This window comes from Ailuropoda melanoleuca, chromosome 7 (genome assembly GCF_002007445.2).
Source record: "Ailuropoda melanoleuca isolate Jingjing chromosome 7, ASM200744v2, whole genome shotgun sequence".
Taxonomy (NCBI): domain Eukaryota; kingdom Metazoa; phylum Chordata; class Mammalia; order Carnivora; family Ursidae; genus Ailuropoda; species Ailuropoda melanoleuca.
In genome coordinates, this window is record NC_048224.1 from 33,758,927 (window position 1) to 33,777,150 (window position 18,224).

The 18,224-nt window shown below is 41.4% G+C and overlaps 1 protein-coding gene across 1 annotated transcript in view; it reads right to left on the bottom strand.

The window, feature by feature from the left end:
- ABCA1 (ATP binding cassette subfamily A member 1) overlaps positions 1-18,224 on the bottom strand; it is a 141,227-nt gene that overhangs the window by 14,858 nt on the left and 108,145 nt on the right. Inside the window, exons 30-45 of the mRNA XM_034665569.1 lie at positions 17,337-17,431; positions 15,981-16,013; positions 14,818-14,923; positions 13,912-13,986; positions 13,253-13,422; positions 11,822-11,999; positions 9,748-9,863; positions 9,507-9,651; positions 7,918-8,041; positions 6,737-6,866; positions 6,357-6,477; positions 5,264-5,326; positions 4,533-4,639; positions 2,164-2,305; positions 1,625-1,759; positions 545-648 (exon numbers count right to left, since the gene is read on the bottom strand). Of these exons, the coding sequence (XP_034521460.1) occupies positions 545-648; positions 1,625-1,759; positions 2,164-2,305; positions 4,533-4,639; positions 5,264-5,326; positions 6,357-6,477; positions 6,737-6,866; positions 7,918-8,041; positions 9,507-9,651; positions 9,748-9,863; positions 11,822-11,999; positions 13,253-13,422; positions 13,912-13,986; positions 14,818-14,923; positions 15,981-16,013; positions 17,337-17,431 (1,844 nt within the window). The remainder of the gene's footprint in view (positions 1-544; positions 649-1,624; positions 1,760-2,163; positions 2,306-4,532; positions 4,640-5,263; positions 5,327-6,356; positions 6,478-6,736; positions 6,867-7,917; positions 8,042-9,506; positions 9,652-9,747; positions 9,864-11,821; positions 12,000-13,252; positions 13,423-13,911; positions 13,987-14,817; positions 14,924-15,980; positions 16,014-17,336; positions 17,432-18,224) is intronic.

The following is an 18,224-nucleotide window of genomic DNA, read 5'->3' on the forward strand; positions in this document are numbered from 1 at the left end:
AAGATGTAGGGACAACGCTGTTACTGCTGTGCTGTTTACACTTGTAAAAAAAAAAAAAAGTTGGAAACAGTCCAGATATCTACAAAAAAGAGGAACAGTTAAATAAATTAGGGTATTTCCTATTGGAATACTGTCTACTCAGAGCTATAAGAAATGATGACACATCTAAATGTACTGACTTGAAATAATGTTCACAAAATATTAAGTGATGTAATGTTCCATGATTCATTACATCAATAACTAAGGATATACTGTATGGTAACTAACATAACATAATAAAAATTATTATAAAAAATATTAAGTGAAAAAGAACAGTATATGTACAAAACTTGCATTTTTGCTTGTAAAAATAGATTTGTACAGAAAAACTGCAAAGATATAGAGCCCAAAGACAGCAATGGTTGTCTGCTAGCATTTCAGGTTAATTATCACTTTTTCTCTTTGCCTTTCTGTATTTTTTAATTTTTATACAATGATCACATTACTACTTGGAAAATCTTAAATATACACAACACAGATGCCAAGCCAAGTCTCCACTACTGACCTATGAGATGTAAGCACTACTGATCTGCCTTCCTTGACAATACTTAGGGCACAATTCCACAAGAATCGCCGGGCTTTGGGGTCCATGCCTGTGGTAGGTTCATCCTGTAATTAGAATAAAATAAGTCCTATTATTTGTTGAAAACACATCAAATTTAGATTTGTTTTTAAATGCAGAAGCATCTTTGAAATAGCCTAAATTTCAACTTACCATTCTAGTTATTTCTTGACAGACCAAAGAACCAGACCTCAACTGAATACTTGTTTGTAACCAGTTCACTCTTACCAGTGTGTCACTGAAGTAGGAAACTCAAATTTTTTATAAAATTTCTCCAAATGAATAGAAAGGGAAAGGAAAAAGCTATTTAGTTTCAATCATCTTTTCATGACTGACAAGTATACACTAAAAATTCTTTTTGTGTGAAATCTCTATTAAAGTCCATATAAGGTTTGGGTAAAATTACTTTTCTTCTTTTTTTATTCTAGCTCATTACAGCTTAGCCTGTTATATTGTACTTGCTCATCTTAGAGAAACAAATTGCAAATCCAAAAGGTCAGATAACATTAAAGCCTTAACCCAAGGCTTCTTCCTGTAATAATTTCAAAGCAGAAGAAAAAGGGTCAAGGGGCTCCTGTTCAGTTTAATTTTCTGTTTTCCATCTATCTGTATGTAAGGAACTATGACCCAGGTGCCACCCTGGAGATCTTGAAGCTGTGTCCACAATCTCCATCTTCAGGAGATGAACACATAGATGGTCAGAAAGAATGTTCCAGAGAAAGGTCAAATCACATACCCAAGACTCAGCCAGGTTCTCCAACATCAGACAAACAAACCCCTGGAGCGTCTCTCCTTTGGAGTCTCCTTTGGAGGACATGGAAAAGCCACCCCAACGTGTATCAACAAGAATAAAGGAACTTCCCTATGGTTTTCTAAGGCTGTTCTGCTGTTCCTGGTCAGAGGAAGGTTGGTTTGCCATTACCCAAGCCAGTCCGGTAATATCCCTGGGCATACAGGACTTCAGAAAAGTGATGTTTTCCATTCAGGCCCAAACAAGAGTTCTCCATTCACGGTCCTACTCACCAGAAACACTACAGGGGGCCCGCCAATCAGAGCCATGGCCGTTGAGAGCTTGCGCTTGTTGCCTCCGCTATAGTTACCAGCGTATTTTTCTCCATACTTTACGAGGCCCAGTTTCCGAATTGCCCACTCACCAACCTAGAGTAATAAAAAGCACCTTGACTTTTGTCTGGTTTATCATGCTTTCTTACACTTGTATATGATTCTTTAAAGAGCAGGACTAGGAAAATTCTTTTCACTGAGTAGATTCTATAATAGCAAGTGCCAAGGAACCAAAAAGCGGGGGGAAAGGACTCGTGGGGGTGGGCACAGCACTTCCTCTCTGCTCTCCAGCACGTGTCTGTCCACTCACACCTGCCCCCCCAACCACCACCAACACGGACTCCCACTCTGCAAAGTAGGTGCAAACAGCCAGCATTTCATATTGCTGCATCCATATGTAAAAAGAGCCTGAAGCCATTGGTCATTTGTGAAAGTCAAAGCCATAAAGTATACTGTGGGCCTGCCGAAGGGGGCAGGCTGGCTTCTGGTGCCCACCGTACCTTGCCAACTTCTTTCTCTGGGACTCCTCTCAAGAGGGCAAAGAATTCCACGTGCTCTCTTCCGGTCAGCAGCTCTGTGATGGCATCAAACTGAGGGCAATAGCCCATGTTCTGATGGACTTCATGGATGTCTGACAAGATACTGCAAAGGAAAAACTGGTCAGGTTTTAAGAATTTAGAGAGACTCTGATCGGACAGTCTTGTCTCATGTTCCTATAAAGTGTGCTTGCACATGACAAAAATAACTAGTGAGCACACTTGCTGTAGCTTGAAGGAACCATCTTTCTGCCCCCAGAGGCCAGGCCCTTCTGGCAGTCAGGGTTCCCGCCTCTGTCCTGCTTTCTGCTTGCACCTGGCTCTTCCAACCCCTTAGTCGGCAGGCTCAGTCCCATTTCAAGACTCCTAAGTCCATCCCAACTGCAGCTCTAACTCTACTGACAATCTCATGCACACAATCCTGGGACATTAACACTAAGTCTCCATTCCAGACTTGACCCTGTGATACAGTCATATGTACCAAGTACTCTGTTACTCCAAAGTCTCCCTAATGGTCATTCAGACCCTGAGGTGACCCAGCAAATCTGGGTGTGACCTCCCTCCCTCTGCTGTTTGCTGCCCATACATCAGCCACAACATGGTCCAGACCCTCTGGTCTCACTATTTACCCAACCTAGGCACCCTCCTGGTTTTTAAGGGTTTTATTTTGGGGATTTTTTTGTTTTGTTTTGTTTTTGTTTTTGATCACAGTCTCTCTGAAAATCTGGTGACCAAAAAATATATCTACAGACACAGCTTTAATTATATTGGTGGAAGCAGCTTTTGGGCTCTATGAAGCCAATCTCAGGTTAAGAACCCTTGATGTGGGAGATGCTCAGTGTCCCATTGAGTCCGATGGCTGCACATCAGCCACCTCTGGACAGCGTTTGACCTTTGCTTGGCCTTTTAGCAGTTTCATTCCCCTCTGCCTATCTGTTTCATACTCCCAGGTCCAGCCTTTTCCAGAGTTATGACTGAGATCCCCACAGACACTGTGCTGGCCCTCACAGCAACATTGCCCCAGGCAGCTCTTACAACTGGTCTCTGTGATAAACCTTAGTTTGAGCCAGTTATTGCTCCCATTGCTTTATATCCCAGGAGCCTGGTGGCAGGAACAAGCCTGGGGAAGCAGACGCACAATCTTAGGCCCACTATTCCAGAATTTCTGTTCTCTTAAACTTTCTCTACCCTGCTACTGAAAATACTGGTAAGAGACAAAAGAGGGGACCCATCACTCTTTTCAATTTTATGGCTAGTGGCCCCCTATTATTTCTAAGTTGTGAGTCATCACTCATTAGTGAGTTACAAAATTAATTTAGTGGATTATGATCAGATTTTTTTAAAGATATCCCTGTTTATGTGATTTTGTGTATTTCCAAGGTTGAAAGGTAAATTTATTTGCTACTATGGGTCATGGTCAGAAAAGTTCAAAAGCTACTGTCTTACAACACCTCTCCATATAAAAAGCCCACAGAAGCCCCACATTTCATTTTTAGAGTACTCAAGGGTAACATTGCCTAATAGGTCTCTAAAGTGGAGGTGTACCCCCTAGTGACTGTGCATTCTCAGATAATGGCCTCGTGGCCTCCATAATTGATACACCCTTTAGGGAGGGCAATTTGGCAAGTACACACCCTTTAACCTTGCAGAAATTTTCCCTGAGGAAATAAAAGACAAATACAAGGACATGTTTACATAGTCAAAAACAGAAACTAATAAATGTCTAGCAATAAGGAATGGATTAAATAAACTGCAGGTAAGTGTACACAGGGGGACTGCAGGCAGCCATGCAAAGTCTACATCTTAGAATATGCAACCCATTGAGAAATAGCCATACTAGACTCATTAACAATGAACTAATTTCAAAAATCTAGATACAGTATGATCTCAATTTTATAATACATTTATATGTGCAAAACAGAGAGTCTGGGGTGGTGGGAATGTTCTAAAACTGGATTGTGGTGATGAGTGCACAGCCTTGTAAATCAACTACAAATCACTAGAAACCATTGTACTCTTAAGACAAAGTAAACTATATGTGATGTAAAACTATACCTGAATAAAGCTGTTAAAAAAAGAGNGATGTAAAACTATACCCGAATAAAGCTGTTAAAAAAAGAAAGAGAGGGAGACTGGGAGGAAAAAATGTAAATAGTAGTAATCTCTAGGTAGTGGGATTATGGGTGATTTTTATTTTTGTTTTTACATTTTATATATTTCAATATTTTTATAAACATTTTATATAGTACTGTTATAATCATAAAATTAAAAATATATTCATTTAAATAAAGTTAAAAAAAAGTCTTTGTGGCAAAATACATGTTTTTTCTCACCTATTTTTGTTAAGGAAAGCATCTCCTCTGGTAACAGTGGTATCTCCAGTTAACATCTTGAATGTTGATGATTTCCCAGCCCCATTAACTCCCAGAAGCCCAAAGCACTGAAAAAGATTGGGTAAGCTGTTTAAGCAAACTACTACAAATCTGAATATAAATGACCCTTATAAAATAGTCACCTCAGCTTAGTTTTTAGATAAGGTGATTCTAAAACATTCTTAAGTATCAATGAAGAGTCAAATTTTGGAGGGTTTTAAGAACTTCTATAGATATTTAAACATTTTATAATGAGACATACTGAGCATATTTGTAAATATTACTGGAGTTGTCAGGGTGAAGCCAAAGTTAATGTGTAAAAAACAGTAATGAAAGCCAACCAGTCACATTTCACCATCTAATTTGGCTAAAGGGCATAAAAGAACACAAATATGAAAAAGAAAAGAAAAAAACCTACTTAAAAAAATCTATTTGAATTTCATCATTATTTTAGATGGACCACAAAGACACATTTTGGATGTACATTCTTTTTTTAAATTGCCTGAGATTATCCAAAATTGTTGCTTTTTGACATATGGGGTCCCCCCCATCTTCTCAATGACTGATTGCTCCACATAGGCTTAAATATAGAAGGCTTTAAAAACTACTTTCAACCCTTATAGATGTTGTCATTTGATTGGGTAGATAATCTGAATTAAGAGGGACAAATACAGTGTAGACTGTGCCTTTACCTCGCCAGGAGGAATGCCCACGCAAATCCTGTCAACAGCAGGCTTCCTCTTTCTTCTATATATCTGCAACCAACAAAATGCAAAAATTCAAGAGCCATAGTAAATCACAACTATCCCAAGCGACCGTGGAAGAGGGAATTATAACCCAAACAGCCCATGAAGCAAGGCTCATCAATAAAACTAAGTCACATATCTGATAGAGCCATGGTCTGTCTCTGTGTCAACCAGCTTCTCAATGACTCGAAAGCTTAAAATAAAAGTGAATTTCTTTTTATTTTTAATCTAATATCAACCTTTTTTATGGAGAAATTAATATTTGTTGACACAAACAAGCCATATATTAATGAGTGCAAAAACTATGTATGATAGGGTCTTATATAAGAAAATTTGTTAAATATTACATAAATATATAAATAGACCTTTCTAAGAGACCTATTGGTAATTAATATCTACATAATTTTTCATTTACTTGATATTGTAGATATTTTATAAAAATTAAATTCTAGTGGCATAGTCGGATAAGCGTCCAACTCTCGATTTCAGCTCAGGTCTCGATCTCAGGGTCATGAGTTCAAGCCCTGCACGGGGCATGGAACCTACATTAAAAAAAAAAAAAATTCTACAGGGTCAAAATACAGAATCAAAACATTGCAAATATTGTACATATTATAAAAAAGTGAACTGCTGGGATTCTGGCAGCTAGAGTGGGCTTAAAACAAACCCTCCTCCTGAGCAACAGGGAGAGATTTTAAGACCATGATACTCAAAAATCAACCATTTCTTCTTCCTACCTCAGCTTTGCCTGGATATACAATTTCAGTATATTTTAACAAACATAATTGTAAGTGTGGAAAAACAAATATACTTGAGAACCAGACTTCACATTAGGAGAGTATTCTCAGTAGGATTTCTTTAATTAAGAAGTCCCCTCGGTGTATTTTAAATAAAAAATTGATAGAAGTTTGGTCTAGAGGCACATATTTAGGGAAGTATGCTCTTTTCATTACTCAAATCAGCCAAAATGCTCACGTCCAACATACAAATCTGAAAAAAACTGAAGACAAGTTGTTACAGCCTGTGCTCATTGTCTCACCTTCGTCAACTCCTTGATTTCCAAGATGTCATTCTGTCCTCCGCCATCAAGAATTCTCTGTCTTTCCCGCTTCACATCTTCATCCTCATCATTCAGAGGAGGAAGCTTTGCATTTACAGGTCTTGGGAAAAACATTTTAAGAAAAATCAGTATTTCCAAGTATTACTCAAGACAAAGATCCAACTTCTAAGAAAGTCCTTTAAATCTACTCTACACAGTTTTTAGGATCAGCAGCGTTGCGGGCTAGAGGATGCCCACGTTAGGAAAATCAGCTGGAGTGTCTTGAATTCAGTGCAATGCAACCACCGCTGACCAGTGTTTCCCTGTGTTCCTCAGTGACCCTCAACCAGATGCTCCACGAGTTCTGAGAAAAAGCTCACCTGGGCCTGATGAAGAATCTGTACTGGATGAGAACAGTGATAAGGAAGAACACCACCCCTTCCACGGCCATGGCGAAGAGGTTTCGTCCCACTAAGTCCCAAGACAGTGGCGAAACAAAACGGTTCTCCCCTGGCAGACACAGTGCAGAGATGCAGTTAGAATGGAGGCACAAAAGACCATGGCCCTTCCTCAAATTCAGGCTCAAATTCACCTATGTTCCTAGAAACACCAGTGGTTATTGCCCATAACAAGGAAAAATTAAGGGAGTGACTCCTTTCCAAGTCTGATTTAGGGTAGGGTTTTAGAAAAACACACTGTGACCCACTATCAGTCAGAATTTCAGAACCAACGTGTTTTAGATCTATAATTTCATATCTTATGTTTCCTTTTTAAAATGAGACATGCCAAAAATCCTTTTTAAAAAGGCAAACAATCCAGGGTAACTTCTAGGGTATTTTAGCAAACCGTAAGTTTCACCAAGGGAAGATTAGAGAGCACTTTAAAAAGATGCCCCTTTCAGTAGTATATAATATAACCTAGTGAACCAACGAAATCACCCAGCTTTATGGGAGTATTCCTTACATTCCTTATACATCTCCTTTGTACCTGCTAGATGGAAAAAAAAAAAATCCCTCCTCTATGTCCATTAAATAACACGGCCCATCTAGCTATATGAGTCAGTGGATAAAGAATAGTAATGTGGCCACAGGAGAAATATTTTTAAAGACTCTAAAGACAGAAAGAGTTGCAGTAAATTACCTTTTTATAGACTATGTAAAAGGTAATAGATGGCCACATCTGCAGGCCCATGATTTTCCTCGTAGTCAGAGCCAAAGTTTGTACCCTTCCTTCTGATTCTCTGGCCTGTTTCCAATTCTCAAACTAAGCTTTGACTTTTCCAATGACTAATGAATGCAACCAGTGGCATTATGCACCGGATTCGGGATAAAGCCAGTTTTTTTTCCTTTCCTCTTACTTTTCTCAATGCTATCCAAGGCACAGATGAATGTTGTATCAGAAGATCCATGCCACATCCAGGCTCATCGTCAGAACCTTTTCTCAATGGTGGGAAGTCCTATGCCCAGTAACCAGCTTTTTTCCAAACCAAAGTCCAGAGTACAGAGGCTCATGAAAACTGCCATCTCCATGAAAGCACCCTCAAGCCACTGCTATCACTCACCAAACCTTTCCAAGGCATCAGCCATTGCTTGGTTTTTCACCATGTCAATGAGCCCCCGTCCCAGGCAAAAATGGGGGAAGATCAAGAATACAGATTTCAGGATATCATTGATGTTATTCAGCTTCTAAAAAAATATATAATAAGGCAGAGAGAAAGTGAATGTCATTTATGGCTTAGGACAAAAACATATCAAGGTCTGAAATATGGAAGAGAAGAAAAATTTGATTCCCTGGGGTCAAGCTGAACCTTTGAATTCAGACACCTATAAAGAGCAGCAGCCATAGTTGATGACATATAACATAGTAAAATTTCCTCTTTAGAAGATTTGGAGTAATGCTATGAATATGGAGAAATATGAGCAAAGTTTAGAAATGCACTTATGTTTAATCAGAAGCAAATCCATAATAAAATATTGGCTTAGCATTTCAAAAGCAAATTGCTCATGTCTGGGTCAATATTTCAGCTTCAGGATTTTGTTGGCATTTCAAAAATTCTTCTTGTATACATCAAGCCAGTGGCCAAATATCCAACAATTAAGTTGCTATGGGCTGGATGCTTTGTGCTAGGGCACAGGGGAGGCAAAGGTTAATTAACAGTCTCAGATACTCGGAGGAAATGAGTACTTCATTGGAAAGGTGGTGTGCTTGGAGGCATGGCGTGAGGGCTTTGGGAGCACCGGGGACAGAGAGAGCACCTCCCATAGGGCAGGAAAGGAAAGCTTCACAGTTAAGCGTGGTCTTGAGGGGTTAGTGAGATAAAGGAAGTCAGACCTAGAGGAGTATGGAGGGTTTAAGGAACAAGCAACTCGGGTGAAGTTACAGAGCCTTGGCAAAGGGGGTGGTGGGATCTGGCCAGGAAGGGCTATACAGCTCTGAAGGCCTTGCATGCTAAGTTACGGTGTCTGGACAAAGACAACACCAACAGGAATGGGCAGAGACCTTAAAGAGATCTGTACTTGGAAGAACTGACAAGGTAAATAATTGAATGGGGGAAATAAGCAAAAGCAAAGCACATATAAGGACCGTACTCCTGCCAGCTCGGGTGACTGGGTAGATGGTAATGCCATCCAGTGTGACAGGAATGGCAAGAGAAATACTAAGTTCTGAGGGAGAAGATGATAAAGAAAGGTCAAGTCCAGGGTATCTGGAAATAACCTAAATGGAGCCACCCGCTAGGCAAGTGAAAACGTGAGACTAGAGGTTCAAGGGAACAGTCAGGGTCAAAGGCAAAGACACAGAGAGGGGAGTCAGTAAAAGCCTTAGGAACGAATGGCATCACACGGAGATAGCATCTAAAGTGGAAAGCCAAGGGGGCAGAGCACCAATATTGGGAAGAGCAGCACTGAAACAGAAACGGGTACAAAAGAAACTGCCAAAGGAAACCAAAGGTTTTGATCCATCAGGGAAATATACAGAAAAGGAGGAGAAAGAGGCGCTATGCAAACCCAGAGAGGAGAGAATCTGAAGGAGGACAGATTGGTCTGTGGTGTCAGCACCACAGACAAGTGGCGTAAGATCACGATTCAGCGTGGTCCTCTGGCTCGCAGAGAGGCTCGTCCCCACAGGAGGTGCTCTTTCTGCAGGACTCACGTTGTTGGTAAAGAGCTCCAGCACAAAAGTGGCCACACTGCCATTGATCCCGATGAAGAGGTTCACGCTGGTGAGGACCACGTAGGCTGTGCTGGGGATCTTGAACACGAAAGAGGCTGGGTACATGAGCGGTGTGATCGACCACCTGGTGAGGCACGAAGACAAATGTCCACTGGGTGTCCCCTGCCTTCCCTCGGACTCTGGGCACCCTATGCCTTCCACCCCTCCAGAGGTGCCTTACCCATACAGCAGAAGTAGCAGGGCTAGCACAGGCAGGTTGGTAGAGGACACATAGGACTTCTGCTGGAAGCAGATGAAGATGATAATGACCAGCGTGGCAGGGACCACATAGTTGCACTAAAAGTGAAACAAGGAAATAAAGTTCACCCCTAAGTCAGAGACACAACACACCTCAAGTCATCACCATCATAGGACAAGAAAGGGCAGATAAACATAGCGGAGAATAACTTTGAATTAATGAAGCCACAAAAACTATTCATCAAAATACTGGACAATACATTTTGACAAGCATTTTACCCTTGGCTGATTTTATAAACTGAATGCCCTTTTTGTCTTTCCAACAGCTAAGCCAAGGTGTCACGCTCAGTAAACTTACTGAACTATGGATTCCCAGTCAGAGTAATTACAATTTCACAGGCAGCAAATAAGCTTCCATTATTCTTCCCGAAGATGACTGTGTGTTTCATCATTAATGCTATATTATAGTCTGCCCAAGTTCAATCTCACATGTAATCTATTTATAAGCGCTTACCTCATAACATGAATGTCAGAATTGTTTCATCACACTGCGAATAATTTTAAAGTCTGTCCTGACAGTGTATCAAGCACTACAATGCAGATATAAAGACCTGACTACAGGACAATTATGAGAATTCATAGCTGGTTGAGCAAAGCACAGGCAGGGAGGTGAGTGGTCTTGTCGGCTGTTAAAAGAATTTGAGCTACGGACCACAGGGCTCTCCGCCTCAGTCCCATCCTTCCCCGCATGTTTATCAACAACTTAGATGAAGACCTGCTTTTAGCAAATTTCAGAGTCTCGAAAGCAGGAAGTGACGGGTAATACACAGGCAGAGAAGTGAGGCCTGAGTTCACAGACTTGATCTTTCATCTCTGAATCACCTGTGCCTGACACAGTCAGATACGTTGTGAGCGCTCGGTAAGTGTTTACAGAATGAAGTAACTTCTGGGGCAAGATAAAAACAAAAACAAATGGATACGAAAAAAGATGCAGTGTAATAGGGATAAACATAAAGTTTAGGTTCAGAAAGTCAACTGCATTAACGTAGAAGCAAAGAGCCCCATTCACCAATCATTTTGTGAAATGGAAATTGCAGTTTGCTACCAAGTTTGCTAACAAGACAGTGCTACTTCTCCATGCAAAACCCGTGGGCTGAGTAATGAAGTTACGGGATAAAGATCAACTCTCTCTAGACTTGGAACCCTTCAGACCACAGCCTGAACACAAGGTTAGTTCTGGGCTTGGTTTTTCAAAAGGAACATTAGCAATGTGGAGCATGGCCACAGAAAGCCAACGTATCACAAGGGTGGCAAGTCTAAGAGGCTTGGTGTAAGCAGCACAGACATCATCCTCGCCCGTCATCACTCGAGTTTGTACAGTGCTTTAGAGATTACAAAGTATGTCCTCATATATCATCTTATGTGGGGAAGACTTGGGTTAAATGAAAGTTGTCTTCAAATACCTGAGGGGCTGTGCAGTAGGAGAAGGATTAAATTTGTTCTGTGTGGCTTACAATTAATGGAAGTCAAGGGAGATATATTTCAACTCCACTTTACAAAAATTAGAACTTCAGAATTCTTTGAAGTCCTATGTATTAGTCTGAACAGAAGCAATCTATTACAGCTGGCACAAAAACATGTGAAATGGACAGATAAGCTTCTGGGTAAAATGGATAGCATTTCCAAATGAAGATGGATTTCCTACTAAGGCAGAGAACACCCTGAATCTGGAGGTGAAAACCTACCAGACAAGGTAGAGGCATTGGAGTTTAGACTAAGAGTTTTCCAGCTCGATGTTACTTTGAAAAGTGGTCACTGAAGAAATTAGCGGTAGTGATGATAGTGGTATTCATTGCAGTGTAGACAGATTTTCTCTGTGGTGTGAGATCGGCTCTGTATTCGATGCTATATACAGTGTTATGAGAGTACACAACTGCCTCTGCCTTTCCTTTTCCATTCATTTAGACTACCTAAAGCACTTTCAGAAAAGCCAGGGGCGCTTCCATCCAATCCACAGCCCTGCTGACTTATGAAACAGCGTAGACCAGGGTTCTTACCATATCCCACACGAAATTGGAGAGCCAGTAGATGACAGGCTTCACTCCACTGATGAACTGCAGGTGCTTTGCTTTGCTGACCCGCTCTTGGATCAGGAACACAACAAAGCTGGCCGGGACGAAGGACATCGCGAAGATGACACAGATGGACACGAGGACATCCACTGATGTGGTCATTCTGAAAAAGAAAGGCAGTGAGGAGATGAGGGGCCACGGATGCAGCTGAGAACTCAATCAAGCAAGATACATGCACGCACGCGCAAACGCACACACGGATTTCTGAGATCTGAGGCATACCACAGAGGGAAAAAACCCATTGACCAAATGTATTTTATTCAGGGTTCAAGATGATTATTTTCAATTAAAAAAATCCTGATAATTAAAATGCAAAACTGATTTCAATGAGGCAAACAAGAATCCAATGCCATAATGAAATTATTAAAGGAAGTCTAAGAATGGCCAAATGGCATTCACTTTGGCCTTCTGTTCTTGACCCTTAAGAGCATTAAGTTGTAAATTTTCACACATATAGGACCAGTGTACCTTGAAAATGAAATAATGCAGAAGTATTAGTGTGAAAGTATTCAAATAAGTTAATTTCTGGCTGTAAATAAATTTGAAAACAATAGTGTGTAGCCTATCAATCTAACACATGACAAAAATTTTATCAAATTATACTAAAGGAGAATAGTTATAAGCCCATTAAACAGGGCATAACAAACTATTTATATATATATTAATTTTATAAAAACTTGGTATAAAGATCCTAGTGATATATATTGATATTCTATATGAGTTAAGCAGAAATAGCTACGTCACGCTCTGTAACAGAAAAGATTCTAACCTGTGTTGAATATCAACAATGTGCTGAGTGCTGGACTTGGCTTTACGTGAATTGCCTCATTTAACACCATACATCCAGAAATTTAGAAACCAGACTCAAACACAGATCTCTATGATTCCAAAGCTTACGCACTTTAAACTGTATCATGCTGGCTTTAAACTTCACACACACACACACACACGCTTGATTTAGGAATTAAAAGGACAAGCTGATAAAAGCATGCTTCGCCAAGTTTAGAAATAGTGGTTTCAAAAATAATGAAACTGGTTTTTTACTAACCACTGTGTTAATGGTGAATTAAATTATTTTAGGATTTTTATTGACAATTTCACTTTATATAAATTCATCTAAATGTCATGGTTTTTATCCATCAGAATCCTTGATCTTCTGCAGTTTAAGCCCTGCCAGCCAATTCATAAAGTGATCATTTTCTGCCCAGAACCTGAATTAACCCAGACCTACCATAATACACCTCTATCCTCAGAAGGTACTCTACAACCAGCTTCCCACTTCCTTTCCCTACTCCATGGTTCCACCAACAGCCTCTCCTCTCCTAACCCCACCCATTTAGACACAGCCGTGCTTACAGAGCCACTTCCGAGAGCTGCTGCTTGGTGAGATTCAGGGGGTGATTGAAGGCAGTAATCCCATACTGGCTGGGGTTCTCTCCCTTCTGCAGGTTGGCCCGGAGAATGGCGTTGTTGATGACATTCAAGAAAGAGCTAATGGCATGCCAGCCCTTGTTGTTGAACCACACCTAAAATAAAAGACACCAGGTACAAAGTAATGCTTCTGAATCCTGTTCCCAGAGGTACGTGCGCATGCAAAATGTTTTCGGAATTCCAGGCATACACCAAGATAAAACACTACAGTCAGAGAACATGGCAAAGCACTAACAGCAGCCAGGGTATGTGCAGTACTGACCGTACGGCCAGGCACTGCTCCGACAACCTCTGATCTTGAACTCATTCAATCCTCACCACAGCTTTAAGACGTGACTCTTGTCTCCATTTCTTAGATTAGGAAACTGAGGCTTAGATAGGCTAGGTAACTTGGTCAAGGTCACGGCAGTTCACTTAGTACGTCTGGAGGTAAAGCCAATTCTCTTTATCACCATAGTGTCTGGCCTCCGTGGTAAAATTAGGAGTCCGCTCTTTTCTGTCATGAATATGCCTGTCAACATTATGGGCTGAAAGTACTTAAGTATTATTGTTCATCAAGAAGCTACTGGAACAGAGGGCCTCACCTTGACGTTATTTTTCGTGTCCAGTCCTGTCATGAACCTTCCCAAGCTGCTGAGAAATCGATCTGCAGAACTGTCCTGTGAACAAGAGAAACCTGCCTCAGGTGGGGTGGCTCACAGGGCAGGGCAACAGGACAACCCAGTGAAGGGCAACATCGTTACTGCCTTGTTTACGCGAGGGAGGTATAAAACCACTGAAGGACCGGCGCCCGAGAAACAAGTGACCAGAAATCTAAACCACTCATGTTGCCATAAAACACAGGTTTTGAAAGAATCACAGGGACACCTTGTGACTGAAAGTCCCAAGATGCAGAGTTCTCACTTAACAGGGTGGTGAGCACTCTTCAAAGTATTCCCTCGGTGTCCTCCTAAGACCCAGTAGTATGCTCAGTGGGCAGATGCGTCGGACACGTGGGGTCTGTGCCTCAGAAGCAGAGATACAGATTCTAGGACTATTGCGCATGCCCATGATCCTGAAATCCATGCCATCAGAGCCCTCACCTCATTTAAAAATAGGAAACCGCCAACACTGAGAAATGAAGTGAGAGCCTACGAGGTCCTGCTGCCAGCGTAAAGGAAATGATTCATTTCCTTTTTAACCAGTGATTGTTTCAGGTAAGTAGGTCTGAAGCCCACTTTATTTACCTACTGGCTAAATTCATGAAGCGAAGTTATTCTGAGAGCTTTTAAACCTCTGAAATTTTTTTTTGATCTACGTTTCAGATATTAAATATACACTGAGGGGCTCAGTCTTGGCTGGTGCAACATCAGTAAATGCCAGTAATGGCTTTGTATTCAAAGTCTTAAAAACAGCAAGTGGCAAGGTGATTAGATGTACCTGCCAACTACTCCCACAGAGTGGCAACTCTGGGCCCATTTTTCCGCCATGTCTGAAGATGGACACCATACCTTGGCCAGCTTCAAGTGCTTCTTCACTTGCTTGATGGCATTATTAACTTCTTGACTTGAAGGAAGTGAATGAGAATTACTGGCACCCAGGGAAAACCCTCCATACCTAAAAGAACAGCCTGACATTAAAATACAGTGTGATACACAGTATCACTCAGCAGCAGACATCACATGAATGTGCGCAAGCTTTGTGGAGGTGAAATCACTTATTCAAAGCAGAACCAAAGATGGACTTGGAGAAACCTGTATCTTGGCCTCCTCTGATGACTTCTGGCAATCTCTTAACTCTTATGGTTACTGCCCAAGGGGGAAGGACCTGCACTGTGATTACACACAGAGTGAGATGTCTGGACACTGAAGAAAGAATGGTCCTTCATCTCAAAGATGCTCCTCCTTCCACCTGGTGGCCCCGGCCTGTGCCTGCACGTGGGTGTCTGGGTGTCAAGGCAGGCAGATGGGGAGTTAGAGGAGTGCAGTGACCAGAGTAACCTAGGGAGGGCTTAGAGACAGGCCATGGCTCTTTCCTAGCATGAAGGCACTTTAGGGGTCCCAGTCTGCATCTGCTCTGTGCACAGTTCTGTGGGTGCTGGCCCTTGGGAAAAAGGCAAAGAGGGAAGGTGGGCAGCAGAGACAGAGCTAATTTTTGAGGCAGCCATATAAGGCATCTCATTTTCTAGGCTTCAAGGGTTGTTTGTTCCTTTCTTCCCTAGTGCCACCTGTTCCTTCAAAACCGACAGAGATAAAGGAGTTCAAATACTGTGAAAATAGATAGCTTTGATGCCTCTTATTTCATCCAAGACCTACTTGGTCTCATTCTAAAGGCCTGGAAAATTGTCCTGGAGTTCCCAGGACCCCTTGGGAATCTGATTTGGTGGGGGTGGGGGGAATATAAATACAGTAAGGTGTTTCCCTCATAACACTGTGCTTCCCTGTTAAACCCCTAGAGACCTCCAAGAACCTGCTGAAACTCCTCAAGGGGATCAGAATGCGAAACACTTCAAAGGCCTCTCAAGTGGCAGCTGAGCACTGAGCAGAAACACCAGGGGCAAAACAATCCCCACGCCCCAACTTCCTAGGATCCGAGATACCAGGATCAAAGTCACAATCCTGAACTACAGGAGTCCAGACAAAATACAAGCGAGCACAGAAAGAGATGAACTTACCTAAACTCATTCACCCAGATCTTGTTCTTTAAACTGCAGAAGCCAAAGAAAAAGAATCCAAAAATTAGTTCAAAGAAATATTGATCCTATTTCTGATGATACAAAAGAAGTTACTATCTACACGAGGAGACAAGCCAGGACAGAAAGAAGAATCCTATGATCAGGTTGGGGGGGGGGGTGATACCCATATAAGGACACCTCAGTCACTATGTCTTTCCTTCTCCCCATCTTAAAACCTTGTTATTTATATGAAATCATGCTTTGAATTAAACCACTTCAAAAACCACCTTATAGACAAAGATGTGACTGAACTAAAACTTTTTTATTATTCTTTTTAAGTAGGCTCCACGCCCAACATGAGGCTTGAACTCATAACTCTGAAATTAAGAGTCACATGCTCTACGAACTGAGCCAGCCAGGTGTCCCAAAACTTACTGAATTCAAGGTCATATGTCAACTACAGAGGACATGGAGTTTCTTCGAAACTCAACAGTAATTACCATTCAAATATACCCTTGTCATTTAAAGTCGCTGGGAACACCTAACAGAGAAGCCCAACAAACCAAAAGGAAGCCAGAACAAACATCTCCTGGGCATCAAGTAAGTATTCAATACTGTGCCTCGATAGCCCTGGAAACATCGGGGCTGTTCCAAGGCTCCACAGCCACATCAGGCCACCAAGCTGACCCAGGGCTCACTACATAATGCCACATATCATCCATATTATCACACATTCCATATATGAGAGGAACTTTATATGTATCAATGATATTCAATCTTCACGAGATAGTAAGAGCAACGGTACTAACATATTCTACAAACGAAGGCTTTTTAAAGGATAACTGGTTGTTCCTGGTAAAGCAGATAGTAGCAGAATTCAAATTTGAATCCAGATTGATTTTTTTTATTGACATATAATTGACCTAGAACATGGTGTAAATTGAAGGTGTGTAACAGTTTGATTAGATGTATTTAGACAGTATAATATGATTACTATGGCACCTCCATCATGTCCTAAAATCATCATCTTAAGCGTATTTAAGATTTAGTTTCTTCACAACTTTGAGTATATGATACAGTATTGTTAACTATAATCACAATACTATACATATGATCTCCAGGATTTTTCTAATGCACAGCCCTGTGATTATACGAGGCAGCCTTAACCTTGATGCTGACAACTGAAAGTTCACAATACTCATCTTTTCTAGATTGGGAGACTATCCTAAACTTCCAAAAGCCAACATCAGGCCACAATTTGATATTTTTCCCCATCACTCAGGCTGCTATTTTTAGACATTTAATTCTCCTAGTCAAGACTGAAAAAAGCAAGGGCCAAGTTCAGTAAATAATGACCTTTTGGCTATGATCTGCACATAGGTCTTCACCAGATAATCTGAAATGTTTCTTCCAGTCAGGTTCTGAAGGATGTCTGCAGTGTTCTGTTTTCTCTGTCATCACAGAAAAAAATAAGCATTAAGTGTCTTTATGGACCACAATTGACACAGAAAAAAAAAATGAAGGATAACAGTGACACATGTTCCTCAAACATGGACCACAGTGTGACCAGACCCTGCCCACAGGGCTCAGGCGCTGCCATCAGCCAAACACAGAGGCCTGATTATGCCTAGCCAAGATGTCCCCAAGGAAATTATTCTGAACTACTGAACAATAGACAGTGGGATATGAGTCTTCATAGTCACAGAGATTTTTAGGGAGCAGTATCACTGACCATGCCCAGTGACTTCTTTTCTTCATTGGAGTTCTACTGGTGAATAGATTCACTGTTATTTTAAGGAGAAGTAACCAGGACTCTGTTAAGTTCTCGCACCCACTTACAGTTGCTGGTCCTCACCCTGCAACCAGATGCTGATGAAGCAACAGAGGGAGATCACAAGCAAGCCTCTTCCCGAAACTGTTCTCAGAAAAAAGGCTCAGAACTGCTCCCCACACTCACAGTCTCACAAACTGTCAGTTTTAAGACCCACAGAGGTTTTATGGGCAATTCAGAGGTGAGGAAAGAGGCCCAGGAACTGAGTGGCCTGAGGTCACCAGCTCATCTGTGGNAAGTGGCCTGAGGTCACCAGCTCATCTGTGGAAGAACCAGGGATGAAGCCGGGCCTGTCACAGTATGTTCTGTCACATTAACTCAGTGGGAGAAGCCAGACTGGGTCTTCCACAGCCCACGGGTGCTCAGTGTTGTGATCTGGTTTTAACTCAAAAAGTAAGTAACGTAGGATGACT